Below are 22,334 nucleotides of genomic sequence, written 5' to 3'. Positions count from 1 at the left end.
CAGTTAATAATTAATCGATATCTAAATTAGTTGATTTTAATAATCGATTAATAATTTCAGCCCTGGGTCTGTGTCTTTCCAAAGTGAAATCTACTGAATTTAACACGGGTAAACTCAGTTTTAGTTGTAGAAACATTAATTTTTGACTTTTATCCTTGAGTAAATGTGATTTCTTTCTTTTGTATCTTTAATAAATTCACAAAACTCAACTTTTCTGTGCAGGATTTTGAGGAAACATATTACTTTTATGGAATTTAGAATAAGGATTGTAGCATAAAATGTGGAAAAGGTGACATTTGCCTTTGTAGGCGAGGGAAAGGAAAAAAAAAAGACATTTGACTTTTTCCTTTCACAGCATTCTATTAGACTTGTGAATTGCAAATAAGTCCCGTTATTTGAGTCTGAAAGCAGGTTTATTGATCAGTTTTTACCAACAGGCATCACGTTACCTTTTAACCCCAAATGGCCTACGCTGACCACAACATGAACTTCCCCTGAACCCGGGGTGAACCCGGGGTCACAGGCCGGTCAGAGACTTCACACTCAGAGCGCAGCGCTTTCAGTTCTTAATGACTTTATTAATAATATGATTTCAAAATAATAAAAAAAATTACATTAAAATAAAGGTTTCATCCTCGTCATGAACTTGCATCATATGGCCACATGGTGGCATCGCAATGCCAAGTTTTGTTTCGTTTTAAAAATACCAAATTGTTCTTTTTGCCGTCCAGTTCATCATTTGTTCTTCTAGTCGTCGCTTTGAACACAAACGCGGAACGTTCTTTTTGAACCCTCCCTTGTTACCCCCAGTTAGAAAACAAATCAAACCTTTATAAATACAAGCAACCCTGTCCCCTCAGTCACAGAAACATTATGACACAAACGACACAGGAAACAGCCGGTACGCACATGGCGCCCTCCCGCCCGGCGCCGCATCTCCCCTCCATCTGCTAAAGAGCCACACAGTAGATAACCCTCCGCTGCAGCGCCACAACACTTACATATAATATAGTCCGAGCTGCCTCACAGAGTTACAGAGCAAAGGCTTTTTCTGCTGCTTTCTTTCATCAGTCCCACTTCACTACATTACCCATGATCCTCAGCTCAGTGGAGGAGGAGCGGAACTGAAATATTTTCTGGTTGTTTTAAAAGTTATCAAGGCACAAAATGCACTGAATCTGAGCAGAGGCGGCGGCAGCTGCCTTCACTGTGCAACTCATCCGGATGTATTTGTTCCATAAACAAATAAAAAATTAATAACAGACGTCCATGTTTGAAACTAAAAACTAGATATGATGCAGGAAGTCAGTTTTTCTGACTCAAGTCCAGGAATGAAAGTGTGGACTTCAGGTTTCCTCCTCCTCTTGTCCAGTTATTTATACTGGGAATGTGTCGCTTACTGGGATCAAGATTTTAAAAACTTACAGCTTTAAAACAGATAAAATTGTCCTTTTTCCAGGCCTACAAAGGCAAATTTTTCTGTTTCGATGTTAAATTTCCAGCAGCAAAAAGCACAGATTATATTTTAGCAGTCATAGCCTGGATAATAAATATTTGGATTTTAAAGATTTAACTTTTGGAAAATCTGTTTTTTTTCTCTCTATCTTTCTTTTTCCCACCAATGTAATCTTTGTGTTTCCATAGTTCAAAGTCCTTTATGTTTTACAGCTTCTACTTAGCTGGACTTTGAATTTTAAGGACAGGATACTTTTGTCATAAGAATAAAGTCGTAATATTAGGAGAATGAACAAGTAATTATTCGAGAACTACACCAAAAATTTGGTTATATTTCATATTTTAACACATCAGCATCGAATTATCATCAATAACAGGAGTCAATTTAGAAGAAAAATAAATGATCGGACTGAGTTGGTCATGTTAATTTAAAACATTTTTCATTAAAATGACTTTTTTCTATCAATTATAAGACGTTCTGTTAAAATTGCCTCTTTATTCTGTTATTCTTATGACTTTATTCTCATAATTTAGCAAAATTACAAACTTTTTTGAAAATACTTCCAGTCTTGTTTTGTTTTTCAGAGAAGAAATTATTTTTCCAATCTGGTATTTATCTGAAATCTGAAGCCACACTGCTCCGCCCTAGTGTTTCCTGTCCAACTACATATTGCTGCGGACTGCAGGGAAGCTGGCTGAAACTCCTACCCTTCTGTATGTTGAAAACTAATTTAGCTTTCTTAAAAAGTTATCCAGCTTCCCGGTGTTCATGATGTAGAAACTTTCCAAACGGTAAGGCAGCAGATCTTCCCTTGATCGGCTCCAATCAGTGGGTCAAACTTGGAAAATTTAATTTTTAAGCTTTTATTCCCTTTTAAATAATTCAAAATTAAGAGATCATCATTTAAGGCTGCGTTTTCCATTGGATTCAAAGTTTTCCAATCTTAATTTTTTAAGCAAAGCTTTGAACTGCCAATAAGGATTTTAACCGATTTCTAGAGCTTTTAGAATACATGTACTTTTTACTTTTGCTGCTTTGATAAATTCATTTTGCAGATTAATCAAATGTTCTGTTTTTGAACATTTAACTTTTGGAAAATCTAGATTTTTTGGGGTTTCCGTTAGTTCAGAACATCTAACATCCATTTATTTTGACTGCGAATTTAGGTCAACTCACAAAATAAATAATTGAAATACAAGCATCATTTTCCGTCATTTGTATATTTTTTAACGGGAAGAAAAAAAAGATTAAAATCAGAAGTTGAATTGACTAAAAAAAAAAGAAGAATCTGCTATTTTTAAGTCATATCGCCCAGCCCTACTTTAAATTAGGACATATTTACTTTCATATTTGTTCTTTTTCCTTTTTAGTTTTATAGGAATCTGAAATTATTGAAGGTTTGACTCAACGTGACTTTAACCAGAAACAAAGGCAGAAATTGGTAAATCCTGATCGATGCATCAATACTATGTTTTAATTTACAGCTAGTCAACCTAAATACACAACTACCACGACTTTATTCTAACTCTGTTTATCTAAATAGTGAATAATGTCAAAAAGTTTGAATATTCTGCCCAAAAATCACAACTACTACTAAATTAGGATTAGGTCTATGTATTACAATCCGATGCACCGATCAGGCTTTCACCAGAGATTTTCTGATTTCTCCAATTCTGATTCGCCAAGAGAAATTTTGACCAAAAAATAAATAAAAGTAAAGGTTTATTGGCTGAGATAATAGTGCTAAATCCAACAGAAAAAAGTATGAGATTGTCCCCATTTCTAAATGAAAGCAAAAGTCCCTAAATTATTGGATTAACTTGTACCAAAATTAAAGCGGTTTGTTGGTGAAACTATAGAAAAAATAATGGCAGCTCTTAGTTTTACAGATAAAAGGAAACTAAAGAATGATTTTTTAAAAATATTTGACTCACTGATCAAAACCGATCAACAGAAAATCATCCGATTCCGATATCTGACCGGCCAAGTGGTGCATCGCTCAAAATATTAGGAAATATTTTAGTAGCAGCTGCAATTATTTTTGCTTTTCTTGTTTTAAATGAAAGCAATTTGAACATTTGTTCAGATTTCTGCTTTTATACCGTAAACCAGTGTGTTTTCATAATATAAGAATCTCATCCAGGCCCAGCTGGCAATATTAGAAATAAAAATTAAAAAAACAGGCAAGCCTATTTTTCCTCCTGCTTCTTGGTGTTCAGATTCATTAAAATACAAAAAATCACATCGGGATAACAATGTGCCTAAAATAGACTTGATGGCCATGTCTGTTTGTAAATAATGACATCATATGCCAAAATAAACAAAATTAAACAAAAACAACAAGATTGGCAAAGGAAAAACAAATCAATTTATATTGTATTGCATGTAAATATTGTATAAAATCCTTAAAAATACAGTTTCGGTAACTACTTAAGTAATGAAGTCATCACAGCCAAAAGTGCAGAGGTCCATAAATAAAACTTGGGGGAAGGAGAGTTTCCCATCGTGACTCCCCCCTGAATGAGTGCCTGGTCAGGGGTCAGAGTTCATGAACTAGGACCTAGAAGTTCTCAAGTTGGTGCACAGAAAAAGAGGAAAGTTGTTCTTCATCGATTCTTTCCTATGTCAGCTTCAGAGTTCGTTCTCAGCGATCGCGGCCAGGAGTTCAGTTGACGGAGGGAGGCGCACCTCGAGGAAATGGAGGTGCAGCGGGTGAGAGAGGGAGGGGCGGGCGGGCGGGCGAGCGAGAGGGCGAGCGGGGGAAAGAGAAAAAGGAAGAAAGAGAGGCAGGAGGCAACCGGCAGGGTGAGTAAGGCCGCGCGGATCCGTTTGTTTCTATTCTGATTTTAAAAATGGAGCCAGGCAGAGAAGAGAAACGAAGAGAGGAAGAATTAAAGCTATCAGAATAAAAACACAGTGGGCAGACGAGGGAGACGAGCTCCCACTCATCTACTGTCCCACAGTAGGCCGGTGTGAGTGTGTGTGTGTTCCAAACACACTGAGGGCCTGATTCAAGACGATGATCTCTGGTCTCACTGAAACTGATGGAGGAGAAACTGTAACAAATGACTAAACCGAGGGAAAATAATCCGCTAAACAAACAAACAGGGTAAATTAAAAAAATAACCACTAAAATAACATACAGATTCAAAAGAGAGGAAAACCCTCTAAAGTTTGTTTTTATAGCTGTTTACAGTAGTGCCTGATGAAAAAAAAAGTAATTTATTGCTTGTTACTTCTACATTTATCATCAGATGGTTTACCTACATCCTTATGTTTAGTTTGATTAAGTAAAACATTACAGATGTGATTTAATTTGAGTTAACAGACAACAGCAGCTAAATCTCATAACCCAGAACGTTTGATTTCCAGGAACCAGTTTTACTAATTTCACATAAAAGTAAAAATGACGGGGTTCAAAACATAAATCTCCATTTTTAATTCCCAAACTTCTCTTGAATTCAGGTTATACGTTAGTATTAAATAAGCGTTCAGGCTTTTAAATACTTCTATCCTCTCGAGAGAAAAAAAAAAAGAAAAACATTTCTACGCTGAATTACAAGCATCTATTAACCAAAACTGACTTGCATTAAGTTTTATCTGGGCAAAAATGAATTGTTAGATATGCAGCTGCGACGAAAGTTAGAGTTTTCTAAATAAATATCATAGATGGAAGATATATCGGTATCAATGCTGGTATCGGTCCGATACTAGTAACGCGTTAATTTCCATCTGATCATTGTTCGTGTTTCAGGACGGGGTTAACAACATGAGATATCGGCACTGGCCCAAATTGTCCATATCAGTGAGTCCTGAATAAATATAAGTTACAAGAATAAAGTCATATTACAAAAATACAGCCAACATTAGGAGAAAGAAGTAGTAATTTTATAAGAACTCCAACATTAAAAATAATTCAAATGAAGAATGTTGAAGTTCTACTTTGGTGTTTGTTTAAAGATAAATAGTTTGTCTTTTAACACATCGGCATCAAAATACGCTTCGAAACGACGGAGAAAACGTAAAAATAAAACTTTGACTGAGCTGTTCATATCACATCAGCTTTTTTCTCATTAAAATTGGTAAAACTGCTTTTTTTCTGTTCATATCATGAATTAAGCAAAATTTATAGTAGCTTTGGCCCTGTAGAAATCACAGAATGATTGCAATAAAAGCCACTTTTTGAAAATATTTTCTCTCTAATTTAATTTTTAGAAAAGAAGAAAAACTGATTAAATTCAAATCAGATACAAAAAAATTATTTTTAAGCCTTGTGTTGACCCAATCAGAAGAACGGGTGTAGATATTTTCCTCGTTATCTTATGTGATCGTATGAAATCCAAACAAAATGAGGTAAATTTGGTAGACTTCACATGAGAAAATGTTTCAGGAGTGTGTAAACTTTTGCAAATTAGCACAATGAAGGTGAGCCAGTTTTTCTAGACCATCCGATCAATCGAGCTGCTGTCTCGACTCAGGCCTCAGTGGGACGTTTCCGCCATTAATGGACGCCACGTGGGGGGAAGAGGAGCGTTTCTTTTCCATCTGCCTTCGCGCTCGTTATTGTAGCCGTTTAAGTGCCTGGCGTCCTGCGATCGATCGCTACGCCGTACGACGATCAAACGGCCGGAGAGGGCCAGACCCTTCTCATCAACGACGACAAACACAAAAACACAACGCAGAACAAAAAAAGCTCGAGCTAATTAAAGTGAGAAACTACCACAGTATTTTGATGTTTTTTTTCCATTTTTTTCTTTTTTTTTTTTACAAACCCTAACCTTAGAACAGAAAAAAAGATGACCACCATCCACGAAAACTATCAATTATGTTGGACTAAAGGAGATATTCTTGATTTAACAAAAAAAAAAGAAGGACCACAGCAGGGATGGGAACCATTAAGACAATACTGAATGTTCAGGCATCCCAATTAACACTTGTTCGCCCCAGGAGGGGCATATAGTAGGAGGTGGAGGGTGGGGTCTTCAATCTGTGTGAGCGTCGCTAGCAGAGCGCACACTCCCCGCTTAGTGCTGCGCGCTGCAGGAAAAGGCACTGGAGTGGGGCTGTTGCAAGCCGTAAAAAAGTAAAAGCAATATACATTCAGAGCTCACAGGTTGTCTTGGGAATAAATACACAAAATGCACTTGTAGAAAAATAAAATGTAAAAAAGCGTGTGTGTCCCCCCCCTTTTTTTCCTCTCCTCTTTGTTTTTTGGGAAGTATGGCTACTGTGTTGTTGTTTTTTGTCATTTTTATTTATTTCTTTTTTTCCACCCCACCTAGAAGGCAAATTCAGGAGCAAACCTCCACTGCTGTGGCCAGGAGCTTTGGAGCCCTTTCATTCACGCAGAGCAGAGGGGAAACAGTATGGGGTACAGGGGGGCATTAAGGGGTCTGCTGGAGGTCAAGGCTCAGCTTTCAGTGGGAAAGCACAGGAACGCAACAGAACACGTGTTTTTGAATGTACAGACGGCTTAAAACCAGAGCGAGACACACAAGAGAAAATATGCATCACTTCACCACAACCCCTCCTTACTGCGTTTACAAGCACTGAAAACAAAAAAAGGCAATAATGACACAGAGCACTGGGCAAAACTTTTACTCTTAATTTGTTTTTTAGCAAGTTTTCTCCAAAACCTGAACCATCACCGTATTATTTTTTCCTTAGTTTTAAAATCAAAACGTTTTAGTTTTTGATCACAGAAAGATCCTCTTCCGATCTATTTCGTACCGTAACAATGAATCTTTCAGCAAAGTTGTTCGTTGGTAAAGATGCTAGAATTTTGCTGGTTGACACAAATTTTCTGTGAGGATGATTACAGTTTCTACGGATTTCAATAGAGAGATGAATAAAGATGTTTCTGTTTTAATTCAACAGAAAAAAGGGCTTAAAAATTATTAACATTTAGGCATCAAAGCATTTCCCCTGATTTTTCTGCAATTCAAGAAAAGTGGCTATTGTAAAACTGTTGAGCTGCCAATCAGAGAAAATCTTGCCGATTTTAAACGTGTTCATCCCTTCAGTTTAGGTGCCTTTTTTACATGAGTCATAGATATGTAATTTAAGCTTTTAACAACATTTTCCTTGAAAAAATGTTTCAGTACTCGGTGGAAAGCTTTTCAGGCTATAGAAAGAAAGAATAGATCGCTTGAAAGCTTAAATGAAAGTCTGATTGTAGCTAAAATGCAAAGTAATTCAATATAAACTCAAAATATATTTTTATTCGTTGTTGCTTTGTCATTTATTATCTAATTAAACTCAAACTCAATCTCAATTTGTTGCAACCGGACAGCCTCTCTTTTCTTAATCTTAGCTGAAGTAACCTTAATTTTGAATTTTAATGACAAAAGTTAAAATTTTTTAAATTAAAAACAAAAGTGTGCTACTTTCAGGGTAATTTGTATCTAATGATAATGAAGCAACACTGAGGCAATTATTAATCTTTTCTGTAGTGATTTAAAAAACTAGCCGTTCTGGAAGACAGCCATCAATTAGCTCTGTAACAAAAACTTTACATAGACGAAAGAAAATAACAGAAAATCAATGTTTTTACTTTTTAAAACTCAAAATAAAAAAATGTCGAAAATCTTTTTCTGTCATTTACAAGAAAACTAAAGTGTGTTAAAAGCATTTTCAGTGCTTATAAACTAATAATGCCAAACGGGGGGAGGGGGGTGGAGGTTAGCAGGGCAAAGTGTGCTTGTTGGCGAGTGACTGGTGGTAGAAATGCAACCGGCTGTTTGTGCTCAAGTTTCATAAACAAAGAAGTCCGTGACCACAAAGACAACATGTCTTCTTAAACCTCAGCAGAACAAGTCGCGCGCAGACTCACGGACGGCGTTCACACGCAACTCAGGAGTGTGTTGGAAGAAAAATGAGCTCCAGCTGACAACGCAGGGGCCGGAGTGTTCTGCTCAGACAGGAGTGTGCATGTGAAGGAGGAGGAGAGGAGGAGGGGAAGTATTAGGTTTGCAAAGGCGGGAGCGGTTTAAGTGCAGGAGGGAGGAACGGGGTGGGGGTTTGTTGGGCGAATTCCTCAGCTCGGCACAGATTCGAAGTGTGTGTAGTGAAAACCCTGACCAGACGGAGGTCAGATGCTCCGGCGTTTCCTCACACACCACCTCCTCCTCCTCCTGTTTCCTCCCCAGCGTCACGTGAAGGTGGTGTTGTGTGCTTGCGACTGTTCGTGTGTTTCTGTTTCGTGGTGTGGTTGTTCGATGCTTCAGTCAGGCTCGTGAAAAGGCCGCGACAGACGTTTCTGCTCGTCTCTTCCGCAAAGAGCAGGCATGATGGCGAGGCTACCTCTGCCGCTGACATCCACACGCCGGCCCCTGCCGCTTCCTGTCACGTGGCCGTCGCCTCCAGGTAGCTCTGTAGTTTGCGGACGGTGGACTCGTCCAATGAAAAGAGGTCAAAGTCAAAGGTGGTGTTTGTCACGTTAAAGTGGCCGGTCTCCTCGATCAGGTTGACAATCTGCAGGACGAAAACAGAAACTATTAAAGTTTTAGTCAGAAATGTGGACATGAAGCAGGAAGTATCCGCACTTTTTCACATATTTTTATGTTTTAGCCAAAAAAAATTAAATGCATTTTATTGGGATTTCAAACTACAGACCAACACAGGAAAGTAAACAACTGTGATATGGAAGAAAAATGTTTAATTTATTATTTTCTCTAACAATAGAAACTTAAGATACACCAATCCACTTTTTTCACTTCTGATACCGATACCAATGTCTGAGATTTAGTATAAAATACAGAAAAACGGTGCTGAATTGTCAAGTTTCTTTTTTTATTTCATTGTAATCAACAGACATAAATATAATGAATTACAAATTTTTTGATAACTTTCCACCAGTACAACAATTAAACACAAACACACCAATAGCTTCACAAGTTTGGTCAAACATGTAGAAACAATAAAAATTTAACTTATCTTCATTTGAAAACACTTCCTGTATGTAGCCAGGTTTTAATACAGCAAATAAAAGCAGATTTAGATGCACTAAAGTGTAGAAACCAGAAAACTTAGTAAAACTATCCCTTAATGTTGCATCTAACATTTTTGTACGTAGATTTCAAAGTAAAAGTCTGAGTTATTTGTACTCTAGTCAAATTAAACACAAATTGACAATTTACTAATGTAACTTACATTGATTTTCTTCAGAGGGTATCAGAATAAAGTATTAATAATCCTCCACTTTCTGTTGATCAATGACATGAAACCTCAATAAAATACATTAGATTGTGGCTTTAAAATCCATTTCTGCTCTTCAGTAGAACAGTTTTAACTACAACAGTAGTAAATGTGGCAGAGAAAGGTCAGATCGCCCACCTGCTGCAGGACGTTTCGCTCCCTTAATGCCATCAGTCTGCGGTGGAGGTCCACCAGCTCCTCTGTGTAGGCCTGCAGCATTCACGAGGAAACAAGACGTCAGAAAACAGAAAGTTCACAGGTAGAAGTTAGTTGTTGATTGATTGATTCTTTGACAATTTCTCATTTTCTTTTTTCTCTAAGCTTAAACCAGTGGTGTCCAAACCTTTGACCCAAATCAGCAAATTGAAACTAGTTAACATTTAACAGAAATGCTAAATTAAAAAAAAATATACCGTGAACTCTTTTCTTTTTAACTGCCAACTAATAAATCACCATGTAATATTTAAAAAAAAAACAACATAGAAAAGAAGGAATTGTTGTAGATCTGAAAAGGTGTCAGATGTTTCCTTTAATAAAACTAATAAGTTTTGGGTTGAATATTTTTTATTTTGTTGGTCTAGAACACGAGTCTCAAGAGATTCTAAATATATACAGATATAGCAATAAATGCAGATTATTCTTGATATTAAATCCTCTTTTGTCATGGAATAATTGCATTGAATTTCCACAACAAAAGGTGATTTCTAGATCTATATTTGTTTACACAAATATCAAAATCCCTCCCAAGCATAGGCGTATTTTTTATTTCTCACTGTCTTCAATGTAGAGCCTTTAAAACCACAAAATAAAATCTGAATATTTTTCTATATAAGCCCTGGTGCTTTAAGTGTGACGTTTAAGTTATAATACCCCCCAGATATTAATTTCTGTCTACCGCTGGTTCTCAGTCATCCAGGACACGACAAAGCTAAAAAGGGCTTAAAAATAAAGCAACTTAAGTTTTAATTTAAACGGCCCATAACTTGTATTGGGAGCCATTACAATAAATCAATGTTAATGAGGAATTTTATTAAGAGCAGCTACTCATTAAAGCTTTTTTATGTAGAACCTTAAATCTTTGTAAAGGTGTAGCAGAGATTAGATCAGCGAGACCGAAAAAAACTTACATCTAAACAACATTTGAATTTTGATTTTACTTCTCAACAGTTTGCTTACTTAGAAAAACACGTTTGATGTGCATTACTAGTCATTTTTGGTCCTGAGGCTTGAATGTGGTTTAAACCTTTTTAAACCACATTTTACGTTACATTTCACTGTAACTTTCCTGAGCCCCCCAAAATTGGTCTTAAGAAATTTTCCTGTTTATTGTCCCCCCCAATGATGAGATGGGATTTACACCCTTTCTCCCAAGAAAATGCAGCTTTGACTTTTTTAAAATGACAACAAAATCCTCACAGTACATATTTATTTTTTCTTTTTTTTTAAGTCATATTCTATTTGTGGCTCTAAATTATTTCAATGGCCTGGGGGTGAAAAGGTCTCTTTGCAGACACCTGGTCTAGAAAATGTTTTTAATTGATACCCAGGAACAAAAATGTTTTTTTTTTTATTCAGACAAATTTAATAAATGGGTCTGTTTTTTAGTAAAAAGTCACAGAAAATTTGTCGCTACTTTTTATGAAGTTTAATGTCATTTTCCTTCTGCATCATCTCTGTTTACTAGCGGCCCATTGAGGGCCACAGAAAATTATTCTAAGGGTCACAAACTTTGGACACCCGTGGGTTACAATAATCTAATTGATCATGTTAAGAGTCAGAAATTATAATAATTTGACAAATTGATTGATTTATTGAACAACTTTTGGTGTTTTGATTCTCATACCAACAGAAAATCCAAACAAAAGTGTGTCATTAAAAAGGTAAAATAGTCAAAGATTTGTTTTGTTTCTTAATACAACTGAATTGTAGCAAAAAGATTTTATTTTTGAGTTTAGACATAAAAAGTTTGATTTACCCTTCCTACCTTGTCGTATCCCTTCTTCATCACCTTCTCCGAGCGAAAAGAGGAATCTGGACTTTTTCGGACAACCTGTGGCAGAAGATGGAGGCAAACGAAAGAGAGCAATGGATAATAGATTTTTTTTTTAAAGATTTTTTTTACATTTTACTTTAATGTATTTCAACATTTGACTGACAAAAAATGCAAGACTGCAATTATTTAACTGATTTAAAATGGGAAATTTTTTTTTTAGCAAACCTAGGCCTGTCACGACAAATTGTTTGATAATGATAAATTGTCCCAGAAGTTATTCTTTAGATTTTGAGACCATTTTCAAGTAATATAATAATGCAAGTACACCCTCTGAAAGATCAATAATCTCTCATTTCTGGAGATTACACTATCTAGAGATATGTTCATTCCTAATGAACGCTGCTTCATTAGGAATGAACATTTAACACTGGAACTAGAAGACATTTTAAATTTCCCAAATAAACAAACAAAACAAAAAATAAAATGGATTGCAAAGTATTTGTAAACAAAGCTGCCCTTCAAAATAAAGGGCTAATCCTCAGACTGAAGCTTTTTGTCATCCAGTCTTTGCTTTTCTCTCTTTCTCTTTCTACCAATAACGCAAATGTAAATGATTGAGCTCGTTTTAATTTATCATGAGACTAATTAATTGCTTATTGCGACAAGCTGCAAGTACACTCTGTAACCCAAGAGCTTGTACAGCTGCTTTACGCATCCATTAAATTCAAAGTTTATAAGGTCTTGTCTTTGTCTCATATTTTTCTGAGGAACTTGAACTTCAGCTCTTTGAAATGTTGCATCAGTTCGTTGTGGTTTTGCATGAGTTGGGTTATATCCGCTCATCAAACGCCGTTTATTAAATGACTGTATGCCTCCAGTCCTCAATGTGTTTTTCTAAACGGAAATCTTCAAAATGTAGAGTCATTTCTACGATTCTTTAATTTGACTAAGTGCTTCGCTGTGGCTTAATGTTTGAGCAGCACCAGAATCAAGACATCGCTCCAGCAGACGATTGAAAGCCCCGTCAGCGCGCTGATTAAAAACACAATAAAACGCTCGGTGGGTGACTCACTTTGTTGTTGGAGGAGCCGTGTTTCTGTGGGGGTGGGGCGGGGTCTCGACTGGGGCGGTGCGATTCATCGCTGCTGTCACTCTCGCTGTCCAGGCTGAGTCTGTCGGAGGCACAGGTCGAGGTCAGAGGTCATTCAAACAGACTAAAGGAACTCTGTCTGGCACTTGTAAATGCCCGTCTGCATCTGATGATGTGTAGAGACTTTTAGCAGCCAGTCAAGTGAATCAGTTTGTCTGAACTACATTCTCTACCTGGCTTTAAAAAAAAAACTGAAAATGCTGGGAATAAAAAGTAATCTGCATGTATTAAATACAGATTCTGGCTTAAAACTTTGTGATTTGGTTCAAACTGACCGAGAGTCGCGGTTGGGGGGATTGGTTTTGACGGGCGTCTCTTCTTCTGAGCTGCTGTCGTCATCGTCCGACTCTTCTGACTGGATCTCTTCCACCATGGATCTGAGCGGGCCTGAGAAACAAGAACAGAAACAAGTAACATCAATTTTATCATCTAAACAGATTAAAATGTTTTAATCCAACGATTTACCAAACCACAACAGTTAATGTCTCTGAAATGGAGTTGTGGCTGAAACTATTAATTTTAGGATTTTTTAGCGATTTATTTTGTTTAAAACAGGAGCAATACAAAGTTCACCGCAAGAGGAAAGACGAACTGTACCAGGTTATAATTTCCAAATGTCCTAATTGATTAAGCAACCAATTAATCAGTTATTCTGATGACTAATTGATTAATCAAATAAATTGTCACATTTTGGAGATATTTTTATTTAACCACGTATGCTTATTTTTTTACATTAGAAATGCTTAAAAAAATACACTTGTTAAAATAATAAAAAGCCTTTTATTTCCTAAAATGTAACAACAGCATTCCTGTAGTGAATGCTTGATCATTTCAGCTAAAATAATATTTTTAACAACATCTGAAAAGATTGGCTCTTTCTGCTCGACTTAAAATCAACAGCTGATGTGTTGTTTATTTTTTAGATAAACTAATAATTAAACAGCTAAATGTGCTTTATAGGAGATTTAGATTTTTTTTTTAAGAATTTGAACCAGGTCAAGCTATAACTATGCCTCTTGAAGAGTCCATTCACTATCTGGAGTTGGGATTAAAACAATTCATTTAAAATTCATAGGCGTTAGGGGTTCCCTAAAGACTTGAAGTGATGACAACTGAAAATCCAGGGTCAATTAAAAGGTTAATCAGTAAAAACAAAACAATTGACTAATAATTAAATCAAACTCACCTTGCCCTGGTTTTTGTCCAGGCTCAAAGTCTGAATCTGAACTGGAGTCAGAACTGGAAGTAGAGTTGGAAGGACTCGAAGCAGCTGATTGCTGAAAAAACAGAAATTAATAAAGTGCAACAGGTTAAATAAATGTTAATAATATGACCAAATAAATGGGAATGATTAACTCATCATTCAGTTGATGAGTAGAATCAACTGAATACTTTATGTCTTAAGTTGATTACCACAAAAAAGTTCTAATTCTACAGACCGCAGGCAAATGAAAACGTAGCCAGTTATTCTTCATTTAATTACAGATTAGGTTATTCTTGTTTTACTTGTGAATTTTTTCCCAAATTAATTTCTGTAAAATGCATTTTCTAATGCAACATCTAGCAGAAAATAAAATCCTATTTTCAAAATTAATTTTAGGATATGTACAAATACAAAACAACGCAACCAATTGTATGAGTTTAAAAAAAAATGCATACATCACTTCTCTTGCATGAAGGAAAAACTAAAAGTGACAAAATTATCATTAAGGAAAATATGATAAATTAAACATTTACAGCAGCTCTAAAGTCATAAATGCATCCTGGTTTGTGTTTGTAGCAGCAGGTTTTAACTCTTAACTGTCGTATTTACCTAAAAATCCTCCTACCTCTGACTTTGACGACGCTTCATCCTCTGAATTGGACTCCTCCGACTCTGGAAGTTTCTTGAGCTCCTTCAACTCCTGGGCATCATTTTTGTTCTTGGGTGGCCAGCGGCCTTTCTCCTTGGAAGGCTTCTTCTCGCCGTAGGACTGGCTGACGGCCGTGGACGAAGAGACGCGCGGCGACGTCCCAGTGAACGCGCTGCCGGTCGGTCCCTTCAGCCCGTCGGAGCTGCCCTTCTTCTGCTTCTTGGCGCTGGGTTTGGGGGACTCCACGGTGGAGGGGCGTTTCCCCGGAGCTTTGGCCTCCACCGCTCCTCCTCCGCCTCCCCCGCCACTTCCTGCCCCCCCTCCTTTAGGGGACATGCCGTCCATCTTCGACTCCTTCAGGGTGAGCTTGGGCTCCTTGAAGGCCGCCTTCGGCTGAACTTTCACTTCGTCCTTCACTTTGATCTCTGATGGCTTTTTAGAAGAGGAGGACGAGGAAGGGTCACGACCACTTTTGCTGCTCCCATCTCGGTCGTCGCCTTTGGACGACCCTTTGCTCTCAGAGTCTTTTCGTGATCGTTCACGGTGCTCCTTGGTCAGTTTGTGTGGTTTGGGTCCTTTGCTGCTTCCACCACTTCCTTCTTTGCTTGGTTCCTGAGGAGAGAAAAACAGCAGGACTTTCATCAGCTCTACAATATAAAATATGCAAGTTCAGGCTCATAAATGCTGCATTTTTAGAATTACATTTTTACATTTATTAAATCTAGGGTCATTTTTTACATGTTTGCTCATGAAGCTACACAAACTTGAATATGTTCAAGTCAGTCAATTTTGAAATAGCATCATTCTGATGGCTATTAATTGAAACTAAGATTTGCAGATACAGACTACTTTAGTAATTGAGTATTCTACCAATTATTCTGATGATTAGCTGAAAAAAAATTATAATAAAATTGGCCCATTCTGCAGATTTTTTACTTAACCACTTTGTACAAGTTCGAAAATACACAAAAAAGCAAAAGGAAAAACATTTTGTTGCCTAAAATGTAACAGCATTCCTGTAGTTAACGCTTCATTATTTGTATCAAAGATTGAATATGCAGCTACATAAATACTCCTAACATGTGAAACTCTAAATCTTTTCTGATTGACTCATCAGGGCTGAAGCTAACGATTATTTTAATAATTGATTATTCTGACAATCAAATTTTTTTTAAAGTTGCAAATTTTTCACCAGTATACACTTATTTTATGCAATATTATAAATACATTAAGATGAAAATAAATTTTTTGTCTGAATTTTTTATTTACCGCTAACATAAATAAGTTACCAGGGCTAAGACATTGAAACAGGAGAGATGTGAGCTCTTCTGTTTGTTCCGGATAAGATTCTCACTGCAGAGTTTTGGACCAACTGAAGGAAACAACGGATTTCGCATGATGCATATTAACAAAAATAACACACACACAAAAAAAAGAGTGTGGCAATAGTCTAGACGAGAGGAAATAAATGCATAACTAATCATCTCAAGTTCCTTTTTTGTAACTCACACCTTCTTGGTTTGGAAATATTTATCAACTTGCTTTGAGTGACCTTCACTAGTAACTAGTTGAAAAGTTTGACCCAAAAACTGATTTCAAAAGTCCAATCTGTTGATAAAAGTTTGATAGAAGAGATATTTTTCAATCTGTTTTCAGAACTCAAAATTCTTGGAGAAGTGACAAATTAAATAAAATCTGTACATTTTGTTATAAATACTTCTGTTCTTCAAAACACCTAAACATAAAAATCCATAGAAATTCGCACATTAAATACAAGTTACCTTGTTAATTACTTAAGGTGTCAAAGCTAACATGAACAAGGTAAGCATTAATTAAAATTACTTCAGGTCAAGTATTTAAAGTGGAGAAATGCTCAACATGCAGCAGATAAATAAGTAAATTTTACTTTAATCAGGTTTTAGCAAGCATCTCTTCGATTAAAAGCTAAAAATATAGATTTAAGAAATCAAAAAAATACAATATTCGCTTTCCAGCGGTTCTCTACCATGGCCCTTGGAGCTCACTGTCCAGAATGTTTTTACTGCACTTCTGCTCCAGCACAACCCATTCAAATGAATGCATTACCTCCTCAGCATACCATGCAGTGCTGCAGAAGCCTGCTAATCACACATTCATTTAAGACAGGTGCATGGCTGCTGGGGAAACACCCAAAACATGTAGGGCTAGACTGAAAACCAGGAATTATCAAGAAGATTTTTTTTTGGATTCTGATTATATCTTCTTAAAAAATAATAGAAATATACGCCTGCAAAAAAAAATAAAGTCCTCATCAGGTCTACTCTGATTCATCTTTGAAAAATGCGAAGGAGTCAGTTTTCCTCCTAATGTGCACCCTCACTCTGCAGATAAGAAGAGAGCAAACCTGCACACGAATGCACAAAAACAGCTGGAAACAATTACTAACTTGAGTCAGGCTTTTTCTCAAAAAGGAAAAATATACATTTTTATTTCATCTATACCTGCAAACAATGTGAACGGAGCTCATATGATCAAGGGAACTTTAACCAAATGATGTTTCTCCCTTTGTCCTACCTTTGATACATGAGAGGTCTTTGTCTTTTTGGGGTCTGAGAAGGCTGAGAGGGGGATGGTGGGAAGCATTGGGTAGTCCGGACTGGGCCTCGACATAGCTTCAGCCCCCTCAGGGACCACCAGTATCTGAAATTAAATACACATGAGTCACTGTGTTTCTCTGCCGACACTCAAAACCACCAGAAGACTCCCAAGTTCAAAACGGCAGGCAGTAATCTGGAGCCTTTGGGATTATGAAGGGGTTCAACTCATTTGAAGTAAAGTTTTGATGAATACAAAGCTTTTTGAAATTAATATGCGAGAACAGATGTTTGGTTTTGTTTTTTTGGTTTTGTTTGGTGGTCAAAGCAAATGTTAATCTTTTCTAATATTGAAACAATTTCTGAGCAGATCAAGCCAGAGCCTGGATTTGATTAGAAATGTTTTTGGTGACTATTGGCCTGCAGGTTTTTTTATTTAAATTTGTTATTGCCACACTTGTGTGATGCACATTTCTGCTCAGGTCTCTCTTGAAAATGAAATCTGGACCTCAATGGGGTTTTTTCTGGTGAAATAAAGGAAAAAATACTTTAAAATACTTTCATTTGTATGACAATATTAAGACAATACACCAAAAATTGTCCAAATACAGAAATATATCAAAACATTACAGATAAGATTCTGAAGAAACAAGTGTGGATTTCCAAGTTTGATCACTTGATTTGTATTCAATTAATAACATATGGAAATATATGAAGAAAATGAAGAATAAATTAAATGTTTCTCCATACAGGAGACATTTTGAAAGAATCATTAACAAGAACGGCTTTTCAACAAAGTATTTAATACAATTTAGTTTGTTCAACACTTATGTTTTTATTGATTGTGTCTTTTCTACATGTGGATCACTTGGGTTGTTGCCAATATCTCTGGTGAATTTTATTAAATGATTCATCTTTGAATCTAGCAGGATTTTATGTTTTCTTACAGTAACTAACATATCAGAGTTTACCACTGAACACTCAGCAGCAATTTCTTCTCATTTTGATGTCAGTGTTTTGATTGGCTGACACATTGCATCATTTATTTTCACACAGTGGTGCTACAATTCACTTGTAAGCATTTTTCTGAATAATTTAACACTTTGGAAGTTGTGTACAGAGGCCAAAAATGCTCTTGTTTTCAAAGATTAACACAACTACAGAACTGTATTTAAGGAGTGAAATGAAAAAAAAAAAAAGTGATCTAATTTTTACTGTAATCTGACCTAAACCTTTCTTAGCTCTTGTTGAGTAAAGCTGCCAGTGACAGACTTACCCCTCCCGCCTTGATGAGCTTTTTCCTGAATTCTTTGGTGGGGTTGTTGAAGGTGAGTTTCTCACAGCGCAGGTGGTTAACGGGAGGGTTTCCTTCCAAGTTAAGGAACAGGTCATAGTTGAAGATTACTTTTTTTGGCTCCTCCTAAACCAGAGAGAGAGGATTAAAAATTGTTTTATGTGCCACAAAGGAAGCTGAATGAAAAAAAAAAACCCAAACAGTTTTTGTAAGAAAAAAGTATTCCTGAATAATAATCACTGACGTGACATTTCTTGGAAGGAAAATTTGAAGAAATCAGGAGGGAAATGAGAATTATGTACTCTTAATGTTATGTCAACACCAAACTAATGTTGATAGCACAAACTTATTCTCTCCCTTTCGAACTGCAACCATTTAAACTTTCACTAAATCACCAAGTTGCAAAATTAATTATGGAGAAATTATGTGAGATGATTCTTAACTGTCCTCAGAGTTAAGAATCAGACTCTTAGTGACTGGCAAGTAATATGTTTGTTTTTATAAAACTAAACATCATTTAAATAAAATATCTACAAATATACAGGACACAACTACAGGAACTGTATTTAATGAGTGAAATGAAATGAAGACAGAAATCTTCACAATAAAAGCTTTTCAAAATAAAAGCAACACATTTGCTAAATACATTTTAATTTTGTTTACATTTATAAATAAACACAAGGTGCAGGAAACTCCAGTATTTGAGAGCTTCTGCCATGCATGGTTTAGACCAGGGTGTCCAAAATGTGGTGCATGGGCTATTTATGGCCCTTTAAATGATTGTTTGGCCCTTCACCAAAAGTCAACAACGGTAAGAAATTTGGCCAATGAAGAAAAAACAACAAATGCTCCAAAATTTTTTAAAATTGTCCTTGTTTTTAATAAGGCATCAGTCTGAAGCATTTTTGTGTTAATGATCATTAATGATTTTAATTTTTGGTGACTGACTTTATGACTTTTTTGTGTTTTGTCATTTAAAGCACTTGTTGCAGAAATGTGCTGTACAAATAACTTGATTGATTAAAAAAAATTATTGTTGAGCGGGTAAACTTTAAATAAATTTTTTCATTTTCACTTGACAGTTTGGACACCACTGGTTTAGATGTTTTCTTGCTTGAACACACACAGACTTGAATGACTGCAACATTTTCAGGCTGCAGCAGAACTTGCTGAAAGGCTGAGGAGATAATTCGGTGATTTGAATCAGGTGTTGGAGCAGGGCCACATCTAAAACCTGCATCAACCCTTTGAGGACTGAAGTCGACCACTTCTCGAACAACAACAGGGTTCCAACACATTCAACATCTGCCTACACTCAACTGACACCAGATAACATTTAGCTACTAATTCAAATACAAATGTAGCAGATGTTAGTCACATAATGACCAGCCTTTAAATATAGAACAAGAAAAAGATCCACATACTTTAAGGATAGTTGGAAGGATGTGTGAAATATTTAGGAAATGAAACAATGTATCAAGCACGTACAAACAGCTTTTTTCCTACTGTTATCCCACATTTTCTTTCTCCACACCATAAAATACATATACTACAAAGTAGTGTTGAGGCGTTCCCACCTTGTTCTTGAAGTAAACCTCAATAGGCATGATGAAGCCTGCGTAGCCCGATTCCTCCACTTTGTATGGAGGCTCCTTGCATACTGCAGACGGACACACACTCACTCATCACTGACGATAATAATTTGACATTCACATGGGTGATTTTAATCACAGGAGTTGCTGTCATAAAAGTGACAATAAAGTATTTACTACTACTTTACCGTATCTTTTAATTCATCTGTAGTCTGACTGCTGCAGTCGAAGTCCCATAACAAAACGGTGCCCATTTTTATAACAAGCTTCTTTTACAGAGGTTTTTCACCAAACGCTACACTTTACATGCATTTAATTATGTTTTTGAAAGTATCAATATCTAATAGTAATGCTTCCATAAAACCAACAGAGGACAAAATGGCAAAAGTGATATAATGTCCATTTTTTAGAGGAAATGCAGTTTATCGTTCTCAAAAATAAAACAAATAATGTATCATAGTAAAAAAAATCCCAATAATGATAAATACGATAAATGCCCATCCCTAATTCAATGTACTTTTCAGAATAATTCCAATTTAAAATAAACAGAATAAAAAAAAACATTTCTAAATTGAAAACAATAGTCATGAGAATTCAAATAAAAAACTTCTTCATACCAAACATTTAACTTTTTTGTTTCTTGTACCAGTCTACTTTAGCTACTACTTTAGCTTAATATGATGGAATCATTTGAAAACATTAAATTAAATGGTCAAATTTGTAGATCAATTCATAAGAGTTTTAGAAATGTAAATTGGATTTGATGAATTATTCGTTTTTATTCATTTTTATTAACTTATATCCATTATACAGATTATCTCAATCATCTGCCCTTAATCTGACCTCTTTCTAAGCTTAAAGAACTGCTGAGTATCAGATGCATCACAAAAAAGAGAGTTTTTAATAAACAGTATAAGTGTTTAGACATGCATTTAAATATAATGTTGAGCGTTTACCTCTCTTAGGTTTGGGGAAGCTGTCATGCAGGCGGAAGACGACCCTCTCTACAAAGTGCTGGATGTCGCCGGTCTCTGGGCCTCTGACAAAAACCATCCAGTCGTGGGTGAAGCCTTCAGAGGTCACTTTCTTCTTCAGCTGAGCTCTGTGGCCCAACTCCAGCTTCACCTGCACCGTGCACTGGAAAGGAGCCAAAACAAAAACAAAGCAAAGTTATATTTTTTTTTTAAAACACATAAAAGGTTTATCAGGAGGCAGAGACTTGGGATCAACTTGCTCCAACCTCGTAATCTATGTGTATCGCTTCATTTCTCTTGATAGTTTTATATTATCAAGCCAAAAATGTATGAGTTTCTTCATTTCAGCCAATAAGCCACATATAGCTTCACTGAACCTCTTTACAAGTCCAGCCACAGATTCACAGGTCATCTCCATCAACATTATACATGCACATTTTGCAGTATCGCATCAGAAAAGGTTGATCGAAATGGTAATATTCGAGATAACTTTCTCAATTTCACAAACATGTTTTTAAGTTTGCTTTAACTTAGCAATTCAAGGTCCAACCACAGAGGGAAAGGATTTTCAGCCTGGAGCGGCCAGTCAGAGATAACAGAGGCTGGGATTGGACTGGTGGGATGCTCCCAATCACTGGTGGGGTTGTGCCTAACCAGAGGAACGAAACTCTGAAAAATTGTCAAATTCAAGCCTCCAGCATGGAGTAAAGAACTCGGCAGTTAAGAAGTTGCTTTTGTCCATTTGCCGATTATCCTCCTAAAATGAGATTAAAGTTGTATAATTTTTACATACTTGGCCAAGCTTGTGAAGTAACTGGTTTTTTTGTGAGCTGTACTGGTGCAGTGTTATCAAATAAATTTGTAATTCAGTGCATTTCTGTCTACGTCTAAAAAATAAACATTTTAACTCAATTCACCTGCTTTTCTGTATTGACTGAACCGAAAAATCTCTATCAGAAGTGAAAAAAGTACATCGGTCCATCCCTAATGGAAATATTTAATTACACTGATCTATAATGAAAACGACCTTTAGTGTGAGCCCTGTCCAGGTGGCTTCATACTACTTCTTCTGCGGTGATAAATTACAGCAGCAGAAACACCTTGCAAACTAAGCTGACTTATGAAATAAACATAAGCGAAGCCGGCAACGCGATTAATCCGGGGACCCACTATTCATCATTTCCCCGATTCCACTTTGAACAAAAACCTTCAAGTCTCTGCTCAAAGTCTGGTGACCCTTCAGAGGGGAAGGA

At 36.3% G+C, this 22,334-nt stretch overlaps 1 protein-coding gene across 2 annotated transcripts in view; it reads right to left on the bottom strand.

Annotated features, from left to right (window-relative positions):
* Positions 1-557: 557 nt before the first annotated feature.
* mllt1a (MLLT1 super elongation complex subunit a) overlaps positions 558-22,334 on the bottom strand; it is a 30,138-nt gene continuing 8,361 nt past the window's right edge. The window contains exons 2-12 of one of the 2 annotated variants that reach the window (XM_028027922.1): positions 21,064-21,244; positions 20,093-20,175; positions 18,498-18,641; positions 17,202-17,327; positions 14,625-15,260; positions 13,982-14,072; positions 13,071-13,182; positions 12,718-12,817; positions 11,628-11,702; positions 9,791-9,862; positions 558-8,929 (exon numbers count right to left, since the gene is read on the bottom strand). In XM_028027922.1, coding sequence (XP_027883723.1) covers positions 8,801-8,929; positions 9,791-9,862; positions 11,628-11,702; positions 12,718-12,817; positions 13,071-13,182; positions 13,982-14,072; positions 14,625-15,260; positions 17,202-17,327; positions 18,498-18,641; positions 20,093-20,175; positions 21,064-21,244 — 1,749 coding nt within the window. In that variant the 3' untranslated portion in view covers positions 558-8,800. The remainder of the gene's footprint in view (positions 8,930-9,790; positions 9,863-11,627; positions 11,703-12,717; positions 12,818-13,070; positions 13,183-13,981; positions 14,073-14,624; positions 15,261-17,201; positions 17,328-18,497; positions 18,642-20,092; positions 20,176-21,063; positions 21,245-22,334) is intronic. The other variant, XM_028027923.1, reaches the window with a different exon arrangement.

The sequence above is a fragment of the Xiphophorus couchianus genome, chromosome 9, assembly GCF_001444195.1.
Source record: "Xiphophorus couchianus chromosome 9, X_couchianus-1.0, whole genome shotgun sequence".
NCBI lineage: Eukaryota > Metazoa > Chordata > Actinopteri > Cyprinodontiformes > Poeciliidae > Xiphophorus > Xiphophorus couchianus.
This window is presented reverse-complemented; position numbering and strand designations above follow the sequence as displayed.